This window comes from Bufo bufo, chromosome 1 (genome assembly GCF_905171765.1).
Source record: "Bufo bufo chromosome 1, aBufBuf1.1, whole genome shotgun sequence".
Lineage (NCBI taxonomy): Eukaryota > Metazoa > Chordata > Amphibia > Anura > Bufonidae > Bufo > Bufo bufo.
The window spans coordinates 133598774-133618442 of NC_053389.1; the positions used below are offsets into that span (position 1 = coordinate 133598774).

At 43.2% G+C, this 19669-nt stretch overlaps 1 protein-coding gene across 1 annotated transcript in view; it reads right to left on the bottom strand.

The window, feature by feature from the left end:
- Positions 1-19669, bottom strand: part of GPR153 (G protein-coupled receptor 153) — a 90516-nt gene that overhangs the window by 37710 nt on the left and 33137 nt on the right. The window contains exon 2 of the mRNA XM_040429637.1: positions 7137-7642. Coding sequence (XP_040285571.1) covers positions 7137-7513 — 377 coding nt within the window. The 5' untranslated portion in view covers positions 7514-7642. The remainder of the gene's footprint in view (positions 1-7136; positions 7643-19669) is intronic.

Sequence of the window (19669 nt, forward strand, 5' to 3'; positions counted from 1 at the left end):
TGGGATTTGCATATGTAAAGCAGGTGATGACTCATGCTGGCTGCTTCTGAGTGAACCAGGAAGTGCTGATCTGACATGGTGGAAGCAATGTTCTGTGAAAGATTAAATCCAATTCTATTTTGGCTTCTAGGTGTCCAGGAGTGAACGGACACGCCGAGGAAGGAGACTAGTTGTTGTCCCTTACTTGGATTCGGCTCTTTGAAAGAGAGATTGTTCCAGGAAGACAGTGTACAGCGTGTGGGCAGAAGTCTGATTACCAAGCAAGGCCGCACGGTTGCTAAGAGTTTGGTGGCCATCCCGAGTAAGTGGCATCCTCGGGCTCAGAACGGACGCAGGTCAGTACACCTGGTAACTCATTGTCTTATACTGAGTGGCGCCTGAAGTAACAGAGACTAAGCCTAGGCCTGAACATAGTTAGATAGTTAGGGTTATATGTTTTGCTAGGCCGGACAGAACTATTCTGCGGCGCTGTATTTTGACTTGCAGGCTCTGCTGCGTTTGCCACCAGCTAGGTGTGTCCTCTTTAGCAGCACAGCACGACTTGCAGGCTCTGCTGTGTACACCACCAGGTTAGGCCTGTCCCTCGGACAGGGACAGTGACTGGGAGCCAGGGGCATAGCTTAGTCTGTGTATATTCATATTGTTGTGTTATTACTATTGTTAAAGTAAAGTTTCTGTTCTTGCATATAAAGCTGGTGTCAGTGTCGCTTTTCTTGTTTGTAACTTCGCTGTATCCTGGGAAGCCCACCCTGGTACACGGCTTACACATAGCATGGTCCAACAGATCCATATTGTCACAGTTTTTAGCTCATAGAAGTTAATGGAGTGAATTTTAAAATGCACATTCTGTGTTTTTTTTCTAGGATATCTCTGCAAAATTACAAAAACAGCATAAAGGTAAATCTCTTAGCAAAAAAGGAACACATAGAGATGAAAATGAGACAAATCAGATAAGGTGCAATACGGAGCAATGAAATACAATACAGAACCTAAAGCTGAACAATTTGTAAGAAAAAGAATCTGTATTGCACATCTGTATTTTATTTGTATTTTCTTATGCAGGAGTAAAAATGAGTCCGTGGAGTATATTTAGACCCACTCAGATGCTTATACAGTACATCTTGGCAAGATGTAATGAAAAAGGTCCCACTCCTCATGTAATTCTCTATCTACCTGCAGGGGGCGATTTACTCCATCTCTGCAGCTAGCATTATATTTTACCTTCTCTGATAAAATCCTATACACTTCTTTACACGCCTGCAGTGGCGTAGCTAGAAATGCATAGGCCCCATAGCAAAAAGAATTATGGGCCTCCCCCCCCCGTGCCATCCACAGATCCCCCTCCCCTAAACAGTGCCATCCACAGATATCCCCCCTAAACAGTGCCATCCACAGATCCCCCCTAAACAGTGCCATCCACAGATCTCCCCTAAACAGTGCCATCCACAGATCCCCCCCTAAACAGTGCCATCCACAGATCCCCCCTCCCCTAAACAGTGCCATCCACAGATCTCCCTCCCCTAAACAGTGCCATCCACAGATCCCCCTAAACAGTGCCATCCACAGATCCCCCCTCCCCTAAACAGTGCCATCCACAGATCTCCCCCCTAAACAGTGCCATCCACAGATCTCCCCTCTAAACAGTGCCATCCACAGATCCCCCCCTAAACAGTGCCATCCACAGATCCCCCCTAAACAGTGCCATCCACAGATCCCCCCCTAAACAGTGCCATCCACAGATCCCCCCTAAACAGTGCCATCCACAGATCCCCCCCCTAAACAGTGCCATACACAGACCCCCCCCCCTAAACAGTGCCATCCACAGATCCCCCCTAAACAGTGCCATCCACAGATCCCCCCTAAACAGTGCCATCCACAGATCCCCCCTCCCCTAAACAGTGCCATCCACAGATCTCCCTCCCCTAAACAGTGCCATCCACAGATCTCCCCCTAAACAGTGCCATCCACAGATCCCCCTCTAAACAGTGCCATCCACAGATCCCCCTAAACAGTGCCATCCACAGATCCCCCCCTAAACAGTGCCATCCACAGATCCCCCTCTAAACAGTGCCATCCACAGATCCCCCCTCCCCTAAACAGTGTCATCCACAGATCTCCCTACCCTAAACAGTGCCATCCACAGATCTCCCTCCCCTAAACAGTGCCATCCACAGATCTCCCCCCTAAACAGTGCCATCCACAGATCACCCTCTAACAGTGCCATCCACAGATCCCCCTAAACAGTGCCATCCACAGATCCCCCCTAAACAGTGCCATCCACAGATCCCCCCTAAACAGTGCCATCCACAGATCCCCCCTAAACAGTGCCATCCACAGATCCCCCCTAAACAGTGCCATCCACAGATCCCCCCTAAACAGTGCCATCCACAGATCCCCCTAAACAGTGCCATCCACAGATCTCCCCCTAAACAGTGTCATCCACAGATCCCCCCTAAACAGTGCCATCCACAGATCCCCCCTAAACAGTGCCATCCACAGATCTCCCCCCTAAACAGTGCCATCCACAGATCCCCCCCTAAACAGTGCCATCCACAGATCCCCCCCTAAACAATGCCATCCACAGATCCCCCCTAAACAGTGCCATCCTCAGATCCCCCCTAAACAGTGCCATCTACAGATCCCCCCCCCCCTTAACAGTGCCATGATGGCACTGTTTAGGGGAGGGGGGATCTGTGGATGGCACAGTTTAGGGGGATCTGTGGATGGCACTGTTTAGGGGGGAGATCTGTGGATGGCACTGTTTAGGGGAGGGGGGATCTGTGGATGGCACTGTAGGGGGATCTGTGGATGGCACTGCCATCCACAGATCCCCCTACAGTGCCATCCACAGATCCCCCTCCCTGACGCTCACAGCAGTATATTTATAAACTAATCAGTAACTACTTTAACTTTAATCATTGCTCATTGCTGAGCTCTTTACTTGGATTATTTGGATATCTTACTTTGTCTTAGCTCCGGTAATAGCAGGCAGTGCGGGGGGCGGCGCTCACTCACTGACATCACGCGCGTGCTCCTCCCACTAGGCGGCGCAGGCGCGTGACGTAAGTGAGTGAGCGCCGCGACCCCGCACTGCCTGCTATTACCGGAGCTAAGACAGAGTAAGATATCCAAATAATCCAAGTAAAGAGCTCAGCAATGAGCAATGATTAAAGTTAAAGTAGTTACTGATTAGTTTATAAATATACTGCTGTGAGCGGCGTGGCCCTGTATATTCTAACCCCCAGGCAATCGTCCCTGTCACCATGGGAACGCCTGGGGGTTAGAATATACCATCGGATTTGAGTTTTACGATCTCACTGAGCTCGTAAAACTCAGATCCGATGGTATATTCTAACCCCCAGGCAAGCGTCCCCGTCACCATGGGAACGCCTGGGGGTTAGGGCCGGCGCCACCTGCAGCGCACAAGTATTGTAAACTACCCGGGCCAGGGCTTTACTCATTATCTCCTGGGGGGCCCCGTGGGCCCCCCTGACTTAGGGGTCCGGTCGCAATTGCGACCGCTGCGACCCCTATAGCTACGCCACTGCTTGCCTGATATATTTCCCCTCTACTTTCACGGAGAAAATATATTCAGGCATCGAGCAATGAATTTATTGTAGATCTGAAGGTCAGAGAAAAAATACAAGCTTTCCAGGTCACTGGCACTCATACATAAAGATGGAAATCCACTACAAATTGGAATTTTGTGATAGTAACTATTAATAAAATACCCGGAACATCCATTAATATACTATTTGTTGTAACCCACATAACATTAACAATTCCCCTGGAACAATCAATAGAGAAATCTTATATGTGCGGCGAGTCTCATATTCCTAATCTAGATTTTCCACATTACCCGAACATAAAGCAGGAACATAATATTGTCCTTCCAATAACAAATATAAACTCAGACACTGATGACATGTAATTACTCATGGGCTAATGAAAGCCACAGCAGAAGGTCCAGATCAATGAATATTTATCACTGGCCGTTCCATTTTAATTTATGGGGTAATTTAATGATTCTCACATTATGGGCCAAAAATCAATATGAAATGGAAGAATCATCAAAATGGAACAATCTATTCTTAATTATAATGTATTTATGTCGTCTTATTATAAACAATGCTGTTTATAAACCCAGAGTCTTCTTTTCACTAGAGCCCTGGTGCAATTGGCAGAGGAGTAGACTCACAGAGCAGGAGAAGCCTCATAGAGAAATATTAGCCTCATTGAAGAGAAGTGGCCTCATAGAGGAGGAGTGGCCTCACAGAGCAGGAGTAGCCTCACAGAGCAGGGGTAGCCTCATAGAGGAGAAGTGACCGCATAGAAGAGGAGTGGCTTCACAGAGCAGGAGTAACCTCATAGAGGAGGAGTGGCCTCATAGAGGAGGAGTGGCCTCACAGAGCAGGAGTAGCCTCACAGAGCAGGCGTAGCCTCATAGAGGAGGAGTGGTCTCATAGTGGAGTAGTGGCCTCACAGAGCAGGAGTAGCCTCACAGCAGGGGTAGCCTCATTGAAGAGAAGTGCCCTCATAGAGGAGGAGTGGCCTCACAGAGCAGGAGTAGCCTCACAGAGCAGGGGTAGCCTCATAGAGGAGAAGTGACCGCATAGAAGAGGAGTGGCTTCACAGAGCAGGAGTAACCTCATAGAGGAGGAGTGGCCTCATAGAGGAGGAGTGGCCTCACAGAGCAGGAGTAGCCTCACAGAGCAGGCGTAGCCTCATAGAGGAGGAGTGGTCTCATAGTGGAGTAGTGGCCTCACAAAGCAGGAGTAGCCTCACAGCAGGGGTAGCCTCATAGAGGAGGAGTGGCCTCATAGAGGAGGAGTGGCCTCACAGAGCAGGAGTAGCCTCACAGAGCAGGCGTAGCCTCATAGAGGAGGAGTGGTCTCATAGTGGAGTAGTGGCCTCACAGAGCAGGAGTAGCCTCACAGAGCAGGACTAGCCTCATAGAGGAGGAGTGGTGTCACAGAGCAGGAGTAGCCTCATAGAGGAGGAGTGGTCTCATAGTGGAGGAGTGGCCTCACAGAGCAGGAGATGCCGCACAGAGGGGGAGTGGCCTCACAATAGATACAGAAAAATCAGACATCTCATGGGCTGTGCATACCACCAACCCCTTCTCCCTCTATCTTAGCAATATAGAAAGGCCAGTGTTGCATGCTGGCAGCCATTCTACCCCACACAGAGAAGGACAGTATGACTTTTGGGTTGGTTTACCCCCTCCCCACTATACTTCAGGTATAACGTTAAGATCCTGGGCCTAACTGAAAATTCATTAACAGGGACCCTTAAGTATTAGGCATCTTTTATAGTACCAGTTATTTAATGAGAGGCAGAGAGACATTTTGGCCCCATCAATATCTTAGCCCAGGTATAACTGCAAACAACTCCCTGCCCCTCACAAAGGTGTGGTAATGAGTGTAAAGATGAGTCCAACAAGAGCTACCCTCTTTTCTACATAGGCCTCCCAGCAATGACAGATATACAAGCTTGATATTTTTTTACAGACTTTCTTCAAACACGGACAAAGAGTTTCTAAATACTTTGGTGAATCCTGAATGTTGGCAGCCTCCTGACACTAAACACTACCTTCCATGTGATTTTGGCTACAGTATATGACTTTGGATCTTTTGCATGACAGGTGAAGACCATCCTACCATTTTCTATGGGAAATGGTAAGGGTTATGGTGTTGCTCCTCCTTGCACATCATCTACCGATAACAAGGTCCTATATCTAAGTGAGACAAAGTGCCAAACCAGTAAAGTGACCGGTGCACATAACGGGCAAAAAGTCAAACTGAATGTGGCAACTGTGAAATGACATCAATTAATGTATATTGAAAATGGCAAATATCTGAAAAAGATATATATAAACATACACAAAAATGAGTGAATTATGACAAAGCCACAGAAACGGCGATACAGGTGGGGCTTTGGTCCTTCCACAACAACCGATATGTGAGACTCTTTTTTTCACTAAAATAATCTTGTTGAATATTCTGTGCTTTATTCATGAGTCAAAAATTTTTGGGTATGTTTATAGATTTTTCTTTTCAGATATTTGCCATTTTCAATAGACATTAATTGATGTTGATTTTCAAGTTGCCACGTTTACTTTTACTATTTGCACTTTAGGCTACTTTCACACTAGCGTTCAGAGCGGGTCCGTCTGATGTCTGCTCAGACGGATGCGCTCCTATAATGCAGACGTTTGTATCCGTTCAGAACGGATCCGTCTGCATTATAGTTTGAAAAAAAAACTCTGAAAAAAAAACTCTGAAAGTAGCCTGAATGGATCCGTCCAGACTTTACATTGAAAGTCAATGGGGGACGGATCCGTTTAAAGATTGAGCCATATGGTGTCATCTTCAAGCGGATCCGTCCCCATTGACTTCCATTGTAAGTCTGGACGGATCCGCTTGCCTCTGCACGGCCAGGCGGACACCCAAATGCTGCAAGCAGCGTTCAGGTGTCCGCTTGCTGAGCGGAACGGAGGCCAAGCGGAGCCAGACTGATGCATTCTGAGCGGATCCGCGTCCACTCAGAATGCATTAGGGCTGTACGGATGCGTTTGGGGCCGCTTGTGAGCCCCTTCAAACGGAGCTCACGAGCGGACACCCGAATGCAGATGTGAAAGTAGCCTTATATGTACTAGTCACTTTACTGGTTTGGCACTTTAGGACCTTATTAGGGGTATATGATGTGGAAGTAGGGAGGTAAAAGCACATATATATTTTATACAACTGTTATGAAATATTAGTTTTTAATGGTTTTTAACTTTTTTGTGATCATGTTTTGGATATTAATAAAATTCGTGATTTAATTGTGTGATTTTTGGTGTGCCGCCATTTATTTTTTCAAGTGCTCCTTGTAATTCAGTGCACGTATTCGTGCACATGGGCAGCACCCTCGTTTTTGAATTGATTTTGTGATGCTTACTTTCTTTGACATATTATATTGAGCTCTGACATTTCCAATATGTAGTTTTATGCTATGTATGGTCAAGGTTACTGACTTTAGGCTAGAGGTCCTTACATCTAATTTTCAACAATACTACTTGTCTTGGAGATATCCAAATATTTCTTCATTAGAACATGACATTTAGGTCTTTTCCTGGGATTCTAGGGACCTACCTGTAGTTTACCGGCCAGCGTACCATCCACATACGATGATAGGATAAAGAGGTGACAGAGAAGCAGGTGACAAGGCTTAAGGTGTAGAACGTAGAGACAAAGACTTTGCAGACCCCTTCATTCCACTCATAGTCTGAGTGCTGTTTTCTTAGCTGGATCACTGAGTACATGGTGATGGGAATGGCCATATTAAGAATATGAGTTCCGGCCAATGTGCAGATTAGAAATTCCAAAGGCTTCCATTTCTTCTGTTTGGCACTTATACTGAGAATCCCCCAGGCATTAGCTAAAAGTGATATCCCTGAACATATAAGCCAGGCTACCGCGTTGTTGTGCAGTCTCTGCTCATCATTCATGGTGGAGGGTGAAGGCACCATTAGGAGAAGACAGTAGTGGATCAGAAATGGAGAACAGCAAAAACGTTAAATGCATCTTCTGGTGCAGGTTGTTAGGCTACTGGTAATATGACCTGGAGAGTAACAATATGTCCATTGTGTCTGGGCAACCTGTAAGATATAAATATGTAGAGAGACTATTAACATAATATAGTGGAGCAGGCATCATTGCTATATCATAGTGTATGGTTTCATTTTGATCAATGGACATTAGGGTCTCAACAACGTATGGTTTCATTTTGATCAATGGACATTAGGGTCTCAACAACGTATGGTTTCATTTTGATCAATGGACATTAGGGTCTCAACAACGTATGGTTTCATTTTGATCAATGGACATTGGGGTCTCAACAACGTTGATGACAATAACTAGATTAGATTTATGCTTCATACACAACCCTACATTTTGGATTTGTATTTATAATATTCGTCTCATAGAAGCTATGGGCTTACACTATAGGTTGGGGAATGTGCCCTCTTTCAGCACATAGACTTTAAGTAAAGAAATTATTTGACAGGTTTTTATTGTGATTTGAACCCCAGAACTTGTGTATGACAGACAGAAGAGTTACCATTTCACTACAGACCTGCCATGTTGGAATGGATGAATTTTCCTTGCTTAAAAATCTATTTCCTTCAAAAGGCAGAATATTAAATAAATACTATATTACTGAAATTAAGGAAAAAATATGCACTATTTACTAACCAACATGAATAATGTGTTCACTATATTGTACAGCTAATTATGATTACAGGGATGCCAAATACTGTTATATGTGTGATATTTCATACTAAGTATGTTTCAATAACTTTGCAGAAAGTTTTAACTTTTAACATAAAAGAAAAAAGCTGGAAAGGAAAAATTCAATAGTAACTTTTACTATAAAGATTTTTATTTTACTGTCTCGGTGGGATTTGACCCCCAAATGTATTGTATATTCTTTTTTTTTTTTTATAAATAGTTACACTATAGCTTTTTAAGCACAGAAAATTTCATCTTTACAGCAGAGTAGTCCTGTAGACTAGTGGTAAAACGAGACAGAGGGGATATGATAGAAGCTTTTAAATAGATAAAGGGAATCAACAAGGTAAAAGAGGAGAGAATATTTAAAAGAAGAAAAACTGCTACAAGAGGACATAGTTTTAAATTAGAGGGGCAAAGGTTTAAAAGTAATAACAGGAAGTATTACTTTACTGAGAGAGTAGTGGATGCATGGAATAGCCTTCCTGCAGAAGTGGTACAGTTGTGTTCAAAATTATTCAACCCCCACTGAAATTGAGTGTTTTGGCCAGTTTGACATTGATTTTGATCATTTCAGTCATCTTGTTTACAATTAAATCAAAGAGGCACTTGTAAGTCAGACAAATATAACATAACATTTATAATGAAATAACCACAAATGTCTTTTCTGTGCTCACATCATTATCAGTTTTATTCAACCCCCAAGTGACATTCAATCTTAGTACTTAGTACAACATCCTTTCCAGTTATAACAGCTTTTAAACGTGAAGCATAGCTTGACACAAGTGTCTTGCAGCGATCTACGGGTATCTTCGCCCATTCTTCATGGGCAAAAGCCTCCAGTTCAGTCACATTCTTAGGCTTGCGCTCTGCAACTGCTTTCTTTAAGTCCCACCAGAGGTTCTAAATCGGATTTAAGTCTGGTGACTGCGATGGCCACTTCAAAATGTTCCAGCCTTTAATCTGCAACCATGCTCTAGTGGACTTGGAGGTATGCTTGGGATCATTGTCCTGTTGAAAGGTCCAACGTCTCCCAAGCCTCAGGTTTGTGACGGACTGCATCACATTTTCATCCAATATCTCCTGGTACTGAAGAGAATTCATGGTACCTTGCACACGCTGAAGCTTCCCTGTACCTGTAGAAGCAAAACAGCCCCAAAGCATGATTGACCCCCTGCCATGCTTCACAGTAGGCAAGGTGTTCTTTTCTTCATAGGCCTTGTTCTTCCTCCTCCAAACATAGCGTTGATCCATGGGCCCAAACAGTTCTAATTTTGTTTTATCAGTCCACAGAACACTTTTGTGGTTTGTCCACATGACTTTTGGCATACTGCAGTCGACTCTTCTTATTCTTTGAGACAGCAAGGGGGTGCGCTGGGAGTTCTGGCATGGAGGCCTTCATTACGCAGTGTGCGCCTTATTGTCTGAGCTGAAACTTCAGTACCCACATCTGACAAATCTTTTTTCAGTTCCGCAGCAGTCACACGGGGACTTTTCTCCACTTTGCGCTTCAGGTAGCGCACAGCAGTCGAAGTCAGCATCTTCTTTCTGCCACGACCAGGTAGCGTTTCAACAGTGCCCTTTGCCTTGAATTTGCGAATGATGCTTCCTATGGTGTCTCTTGGTATGTTTAACATCTTTGCAATCTTCTTATAGCCATTGCCCTTCCTGTGAAGAGAAATCACCTCTTCTCTTGTCTTCCTGGACCATTCTCTTGACTTCACCATGTTTGTAAACACACCAGTAAATGTCTAGAAGGAGCTGAGTATCACAGTCCTTTTACATCTGCCTAATTGGTGCTTATTATGCTTGATTGCTGCTCCTTGACATCCACAGGTGTTTTCAATACCTGATCGAAAACACTTGAATGAACCTCTGTCTTAAGAGGTGGTAGTCTTTAAGGATTGAATAATTGTGTCAATAAAGAAATCACAAAAAAAAAAATTCAATACTGTATTACAAAAACAATTGATGTCATTTTAGTTGCATTTGGTTCTTTAAAAAGTCCTTGTAAGATTTCATTCTGAACACAATTACAAATGTACACTAAATTCCCTAAAACCCTTTACAGCATTGGGGGTTGAATAATTTTGAACACAACTGTAGCTGCAAATACAGTGAAGGAGTTTAAGCATGCATGGGATAGGCATAAAGCCATGCTTCATATAGGATAGGGCCAAGGGCTATTCATAGTACTCAGTATATTAGGCAGACTAGATGAGCCAAATGGTTCTTATCTGCCGACACATTCTATGTTTCTATATTCCTTTGGTACGTCTACTGCCTGCTGTACAGAAGGTCAAGGGTCAAACACAATATAGACCCATGAAAGAATCATTTTTTCTAAAAGTTATGGAACAAAAATGTAATTTTTACTTTACTTTTTTCTTTTATGTTTTACAAAGTTAGGGTTTCTTCAAAAAGAGGAACAAAACCCATAACAATAAATGTGTTTTTGTATATTTACTAGTAAATATCACAACACAGTATTTGGTATTCCAGTAATAATAATAACCAGTACAATATAGTGAACTCATTATTTATTGTAAGCTGCGTAAATAAAAATGCCGCAATTTTTTCTCCTTTGTGCAACCCATAACAAAAGTTGACAGAAATTAAAATCTTACAGATGTGTATGGCAAAAAAGTAGCATAACAGCCCTATCATTTTATTTGCATCAGGCAATTTTGCCATACAGATACAGATGTGTATGGCAAAATTGCCTGATGCAAAAAAAAGTTAGGGCTGTTATGCTACTACAATACTGCTTCCTATGTACAAGAATATAACTACTATAATACTGTCCTTATGTACAAGACTGCAACTACTATAATACTGTCCCAATGTATTAGCATATAATTTTTATAATACTGCTCTGAATGCACATGTATATCACTACTATAATACTGCTCCCTATGTACAAGAATATAATTATTATAATACTCTCTCCTATGTACAATAATATAACTACTATAATACTGCTCCTATGTACAAGAATATAACTATTGTAATACTGTCTCCTATGTACAAGAATATAACTACTATAATACTGCTCTCTGTGTACAAGAATATAACTACTATAATACTGCCCCCTATGTATAAGAATATAACTTCTATAATACTGCCTTCTATTCATATGAATATAACTACTATAATACTGTCTTCTATGTACACAAATATAACTACTATAATACTGCCCCTATGTCAAGAATATAACAGCTACTGTATAACACTGATTCTATGTACAAGAATATAACTACTATAATTCTGCTCACTGTGAGGAAGAATATAACTGGTATAACATTTCACCCTCCTGTTGGAAAATATATATCTACTCTGATATGCTTCTATGCCCTAGAATCAAGAAGGTGGATCTGTACAGGTAGAAGGATGTTTTTGGATGCAGTGTCAAACCCAGAAAGGAACACAATGCTGTAAAACACGTCCATTAGTAGCCATTCATTCAGCTCCATCCTATCTGCACCTAACAGCTGCTGTCCTCAGGGATGAAGTTCTCTCTCAGGACACGAGTTTCACTTGTAGGAAAGCGCTATTACTTATCATCAAGTGCTCTAGACATTTCCTTCAGCTCTCACTCTGATCTGTAACTATGCATCTGTAATGGCCACTTACTTCAGAGACAAGATTGGCAGTATCCGGCAGGAAATAATCTCCCAGTCCCCAAATAATTTCAATCCTCCTCCCTCCAATTCCTCCACATGCTCTCTCTCCTCTTTTGACCCTATAACAGAGGAAGAAGTCTCCAGGTTTGACCTATGAGGAGCAACCATCACAGTTACAGTACACTGAGGGGAACATCCACCAGTGCTATAACAATAGCAGAATTACTTTAACTTTCCAATTCCATATCCGTCTTCATCTGGTCGGTAGCATTTACCAGGGATCCAGAGAGACCCAAAGGCATCTATGTTACCTAGGAGGCTACTGATATTATCAATGGCACATGGTGCTGTAGGTTAGGACCATGTTACAGATTTTGCATTGAGACCAAGAGCATCAAGTTATACCTATACATTCCTTGGGCAAAATATTTTTTGTCATACCCATGTTAACATAACCATTTGTCGCATGCCCTAAGACTAAGACTGAAATATTGGGGTGCAGGCTTATTTGGGTCATTAGCTCAGATTTTATATTGGCCTCCATCAGTTCCAAATACTAGATTATAAACACCTCTTAGAAACCCAGGGTATTTCTTCCATTTAAACAAGGTGTTTAAAAGACTACTCCTAGTATGGAGATTTGTGTGATGCCAGAATGTGATTATTAAGATGTAAAGGTCACTTAACAGAAGTATCACTGTGCTCGGTTTATTTTTGTCTGTTGCATTCTGAAGCCCACACTTTGGTGAATCATCGCTTTATTACATTCTGTATGCGGAGAAAAAGGTGTTCAGACTGATGTTCAGGGCTTTAGACTTCAAGATGAAATATCTCTATAAAAAGACATTCTAATAATAAGAATAAAATTTATTAATATTAGCACCACCATATTCCGCAGCGCGTTACAAATTCATATGGTTATGTACAAAACAAAAGTAACTGGCTAATATGCAACTGAAACACTAGGAGTCAGGGCCCTGCTCGCAAGAGCTTACAATCTATGAGGAATTGGGGGTGACACATAAGGTAGTTGATTGTGATAAGTAGGATTTGACTTTTCATCTAAAACATAACTTTTACTATTATTGGTTAAAATATTACCCCATCTAAATATAATGTTAGGCTAAGTCAAATAAATAGACAAGGCCTTACTTTGGACGTATCCAGGATAGTACAGTCCGATATATAAAAAATAACGGCAACTTACAGTTAGATGACTGTGGACCTGGCCAGACGGTGAAGTCTGGGCCGGGGATAGATGAGGGAGGGGGAACAAAATCCCTAATACATCCCTCAATGTACCCCTGCCTACAGGCGGAGCACCCGCCCCGAAAGGGGGGCGACCCCACCTCTTGGCAGCTTGTCCCGACGCGTTTACAGTAATCGTAAAACTGGTTCATCAGGTGACTGGGGATAGATGATCAGATCTTTACAAACTTCAATTCTAATAGTTGTTGATTAGAAAATAATAAAATAATAAATTGTTGCAGGTTTCATTAATGGTAATTGCCCATCTGATATTATGGGGCAAAAATTCTGGTAATTATATAGCAGACCTCCTGGTGTAATACACCTTATTACACCAGGAGGTCTGCTATATAATTACCAGAATTTTTGCCCCATAATATCAGATGGGCAATTACCATTAATTACCATTAATGAAACCTGCAACAATTTATTATTTTATTATTTTCTAATCAACAACTATTAGAATTGAAGTTTGCAAAGATCTGATCATCTATCCCCAGTCCCCTGATGAACCAGTTTTTACGATTACTGGGGAAACGCGTCGGGACAAGCTGCTAAGAAGGGACGAACATCTTCAATCCTTACAGGCAGGGTAATACTAGGCGACAGCGAGGGCTTAGCTACCGAGAGGTGGGATCGCCCCTTTCGGGGCGGGTGCTCCGCCTGTAGGCAGGGGTACATTGAGGGATGTATTAGGGATTTTGTTCCCACTCCCTCATCTATCCCCGGCCCAGACTTCACCTCTCGTTCACCGTCTGGCCAGGTCCACAGTCATCTAACTGTAAGTTGCCGTTATTTTTTATATATCGGACTGTACTATCCTGGATACGTCCAAAGTAAGGCCTTGTCTATTTATTTGACTTAGCCTAACATTATATTTAGATGGGGTAATATTTTAACCAATGATAGTAAAAGTTATGTTTTAGATGAAAAGTCATTTCTCTCTGTGATATATTATATTGATACTTTTCGAAACCCTATAATACCACTGTGATTTGTAAGTAGGATTTGAGCCATTATTGAACTGACAGGAGTGGTGCCGGCCAATCTGCTTCGGGTTTGGGACTACTAGAGGATAGAGTTTAGACCAGAGGAGTTCTTTTGGGAAAGGTTTAGTCTGGAAAAAGTCATTTTAGGTATCTTGATAAGCCTGCCTGAAAAGATGTGTTTTTAAGGCACGTTTGAAGGTGAAGTTGTGAATTGAACTAGTATTCCAGGGCAGAGTATTCCAGAGAGTAGGTGCAGCTTAAGGCTACTTTCACACTAGCGTTCGGAGCGGGTCCGTCTGATGTTTCATCAGACGGATCCGCTCCTATAATGCAGACGTTTGCATCCGTTCAGAACGGATCCGTCTGCATTATAAAAATTTCTAAGTGTGAAAGTAGCCTGAACGGATCCGTCCAGACTTTACATTGAAAGTCAATGGGGGCGGATCCATTTGAAGATTGAGCCATATAGTGTCATCTTCAAACGGATCCGTCCCCATTGACTTACATTGTAAGTCTGGACGGATCCGCTTGCCTCCGCACGGCCAGGCGGACACCCGAACGCTGCAAGCAGCGTTCAGGTGTCCGCTCACTGAGCGGAGCGGAGGCTGAGCGCTGGCAGGCGGATGCATTCTAAGCCGATCCACGTCCACTCAGAATGCATTGGGGCTGGACGGATGCGTTCGGGGCCGCTTGTGAGCCCCTTCAAACGGAGCTCACGAGCGGACACCCGAACGCAGGTGTGAAAGTAGCCTAAGAGAGGTACGAATTATGGAGGTTATTAATCTTAGGTCGCTAACAGAACGGAGAGCATGAGTAGGGTGGTAGACGGAAATAAGGGAGGAGATGTATGGAGGTGCAGCACTGTGCAGAGCTTTGTGGGTGAGGGTGAGAAGTTTAAACTGTATTCTGTGGTGAATAGGCAACCAGTGAAGTGACTGGCACAGACTAGTAGCATCAATGTAGCGGTTGGACGGATAGATGAGCCTGGCTGCAGCATTTAGGACAGACTGAAAAGGGGAGAGTTTAGTGAGAGGGAGACCGATTAGTAATGCGTTGCAGTAGTCAATACGATAATGAATCAAGGCAACAACAAGAGTTTTTGCCATTTCCACCGTAAGAAAAGGGCAGATTCTGGCGATATTCTTGAGGTGCAGACGACAAGAGCGTGTAAGTGATTGAATATGGGGAACAAAGGAAAGATCAGAGTCAAATGTGGCCCCAAGACAGTGGGCATGTTGCATAGGAGTTATGATAGTGCTGCAGACCGAAATTGAAATATCAAGTTTAGGTGGGTTAGTAGATGGGGGAAAGACAATAAGTTCAGTTTTTGAGAGGTTCAATTTTAGATACAGAGAGGACATGATGTTAGAGACAGCTGCCAGACAATTACTGGTGTTTTGGAGTAAAGCAGGGGTGATGTCAGGGGATGAAGTGTATAGTTGGGTGTCGTCAGCATAGAGATGGTATCTTAAGCCAAATCTACTGATAGTCTGTCCAATGGGGGCTGTATAGAGGGAGAAGAGTAGAGGACCTAGTACTGAGCCCACATTAATAGGAAGAGGAGAAGAAGAAGAGCCAGCGAATGATACACTAAAGGAGCAGCCAGAGAGATAGGAAGAGAACCAAGAGAGAGCAGTGTCCTTAAGGCCAATTGAGTGGAGCATGGTGAGGAGGAGTTTATGGTATCAAACGCTGCAGAGAGATCCAGCAAAGTCACTTTAGAAAGGGCAGTTTCTATAGAGTAAAGAGGGCGAAAGGCAGATTGTAAGGGGTCAAGAAGAGAGTTTGCAGAGAGATAGCTTATTAAGCGAGAGTAGACAAGACGTTCAAGGAGTTTAGAGATGAAGGGGAGGTTAGAAGCAGGTCAGTAGTTAGTAGTACAGGTCGGGTCAAGAGATGGTTTTTTTAGTAGTGGGGTTATAATAGAGTGTTTGAAAGAGGAGGGAAAGTACCAGAAGAGAGAGAGAGGTTAAAAAATGTAGTTAGGTGATTGATGACAGCCGTGGAGAGAGGGACTGGAGGAGGTGTGATGCAATAGGATCACTGCTACAGGTTGTGGGTCGAGATGAAGAGAGAAGCCTCTGAGGTCTTCCATTACTGCATTCACCAAGGTCACCACTGACTTTGGTTTTTCAAATGTTCCTCAGCTGTTTATAAATTGTGACTGAGTACCTATTATCCCTCTAAGAAATTAGAGGGGCCAAGAAAGTCATGTCACTAGTTAAGGTTCCATTACACCTACATTAAATTTGGCAGAACAAAACAGCTATTTCTCCCGAGTCCTGACTTCTTCATACACATGTGGGCTCAGTTTGGGGACAGGAGAGCAAGCTACTGACAGACAGCTCTGGTGGTGGCTTACCTCCCCAGAGAACAAAATGATTGGCAGGGGAAATTCAAAATGTCCAATGCATCTTTCCTCCAACATTATTTGTCGGGGATGGTTGGAAGCACCCCATACACATAAGATAGTCAGCCGGGGGCGGACTGGGAAACTAAAGTGGCCTTGGAAAAAAAACAAAAACTGGTCCCATGTTGTAGGCAGGTCAAATTTGGAAGAAGGTAGGCAGGGACAACAGAAGTAGGCAGGGAGAGCAATACCATAGAAGTAGGCAGGGACAACATAAGTAGGCATGACCAGCAATACCATAGTGCAGGACAAAATAACACCCAAGCAGCACCAGATAGCACAGTGTAGCACAAAATGTTTCCATCCTTGCCACGGTATTCAACTATATTGCTGTCCAATTGTATTTAGGAGAGCAGAGGCTGGCCAGGAACATTAGTATCCGATGCTCCAAGCATTAATTAATGCTGAGAACATCAGATCATTATGTACCTGACCGGTGACCATGAGAAGGGCTTGGGTGGCCCCCTGATGAATTTCCCTGTAGGTCCTATGGCCAGACTAGTCCTGTAGTCAACTGATTGTGCAGAAATCCTGGTGGAGTCTTTCTCACTATCTAAATATACCAAATAAATTTCATCCACCCACCTTGGATGCAGAATTGAAAAAGCATTATCAGTATGTCAGTACTTTCTATGTCTGAACCAAGTGAAGACTCCTACATTAATGGGTAACTTTAGACCGCTTGACTGTAGAACATAGTGGGCAATATGATGTTGGATCACACGAAGAACACTGTCCTGCCCTCTTCTCTCTATTTCATATGACTAGCTCAGATACCTGTCTTATTTCCGTGGTTCCTCAGACCTTGAAAGAAGAAAGCCTTCCATGATAGGATGTTTGGTTTGCAAATGATTTCACTGTTCCTTCCTGGTTTTATAGTTCATTATGGTAGGAAGCTTACATAGCAGATATATAGCCTATGTGGTGAATGGAGAAGGAAGCCACAGCTCAAGTTGTCTCCATCCTTTGACACAGTCATAGTAAATATAAATAAGAGGGGACTGTCTAAGGTGTCATGGACTACACTTCTTTTCCACAAGGGAGGGTAAACAGTCCCAGAACATACTATTGTGGCACGGGTAGTTTGGTGCCATGAAGAGGGACATTTAAATTTTTGCAGTGGGGCTTTCTCCTTGATGTAGGACCCTAATGGACAGTATATACACAAGTAAGGCAACACTCCTGTTATTGATTATAGAATTGATATATTTGTATACATTGGATTTTACAAATAGGAGAATTTGTCTTGGAGTCAGAGATGTCTAAGGGCCTAGAAATGGAAAAGATCCATAGCACTCTCTGTGCCAGATTAAAGGTTGCAATGGAAAATATAAGCCACAAACTATTCAAATTTAACAGCATTCCATACATGGAAAAATTACAGTATCCACATCACTGTACTGAGCGGCCAAAACTGGCAATTATGATAAAAATGCAAGTCTATAAAATCCATCTGCAGACAACGTCTCCTTACGTCAGGCATGTTAAACAAAACGTTTCCAATTAGATCGTTCATGGAAAATGTGATTCAGTGGTTTCCAGTTGGGCCAAAGGCAGGAAACTTAATTTCGCTAGAATGCAAAAGTATGCAGCCGAAATGATACGTTGTCTTTTAGAGAAAAAACTCTGACCACAAGGAGTTAATGCAAAATATACAAAAGGCTGCACATTGCATAAGCCAGAAGTGATGTGTGATGAGGACGGGCCCGGCTTATTTTTGTGTTACTGTTCTCTGTGGGGAAGCGAGAAAAGTTTTTATTTAGTGACTTGGGATACGAGGCGGATTTGCAGAGAGATAGAGCAGTGTGCAGCGAGGCATACATGATTGATTTTCTGAGCAAGCAGATCTGTTCTGAAAGAAAGGCAGGTCACCCACATCGCTCGGAAATTTATTTTCATGATCGCTTCCACTTTAAAGGGATCCTGACACACAATTTCAATACTATAACACCATTTAAAAAAAATCTGAATATGCTCAAAATTCTCAGTAGATTAATTTCTTCAGTATGTTTATAGAGATCAGACGTTAATCTTTACCGACCAAAAACGACATCTGCATGGAGTCTGTATGTTTTCCCCGTGTTTTCATGGGCTTCCTCCCACACTCTAAAGACACACTGATAGGAAACTTAGATTGTGAGCTCCATTGGGATCAGCGTGATGTCTGTAAAGCGCTGCGGAATAAGTCAGTTCTATAATACATAAAAATCCCCTACATAGACCTAGATTTAAAGGGTTTTTCTGGGAGTACAGTATTGATGACCTACCTAAGGATAGGTCAACATCAGATCAGTGGGCGGCAGCTGTTTGAAGATGCAGCAGCGCTCCAGTGAGCACTGCGGACTCCTTACAGCATAGCAAGCACAGCACCATACATTGTACTGGGGCTGTTCTTGTATTGCAGCCCAAGCCCATTCACTTGAATGGGACTGAGCTGCACATAGGCCATGTGACTGATAAACGTGATATCATTGGCCTAGGAAGCTGATTCGAGGGGGTGCCTGGAGTCGGAGTTAGATCCCCATTGATGTGAGGACAGGTCATCAATATTGTACTACTGAAAAACTCCTTTAAAAGATAACATGTGTCATGGGATGCGGAGCAAGGCGGATCGGTCCTGACACACAATATAAGTCAATGGTGCTGGATCTGTTTTCTCGGACACAAAAGAAAACGGATCCGTTGTATTATCCTAACAGAAGAGTTTTTGCTGATCCCTGCCAGATCCAGCAAAAATGCAGATGTGAAAGAAGCCTTAGTTTTTCTACAAAAGATAACCGGCGCCAGTTGTATCTGGCAGTCACTTATCTTTGTATCGCTGTAGAAATAACATGCCTGGTGGTTCTTGAAAAGGTATGTTGACCTAACTGACATCATTGCTACAGCAGTGTAAACCACAACCAACAGGGAACTAAGAAATCCTAATGATGGGGGCGTGGCCAGCAGCCGAACAGGGAGGAAGCGTCTAGCCTGAGCTCCTGCAACCTAAAGTCTATCCTACAACATCCTGGCACCAGCGAAGACTGCAGGATCATCTAACCTGCTCCTTTGGACGAACATCGCCACCCGAAGCATTCTGACCCGTTTTTGGGGCTTCTCCGTGCCCGGCAGCCGAAGTTGACATCT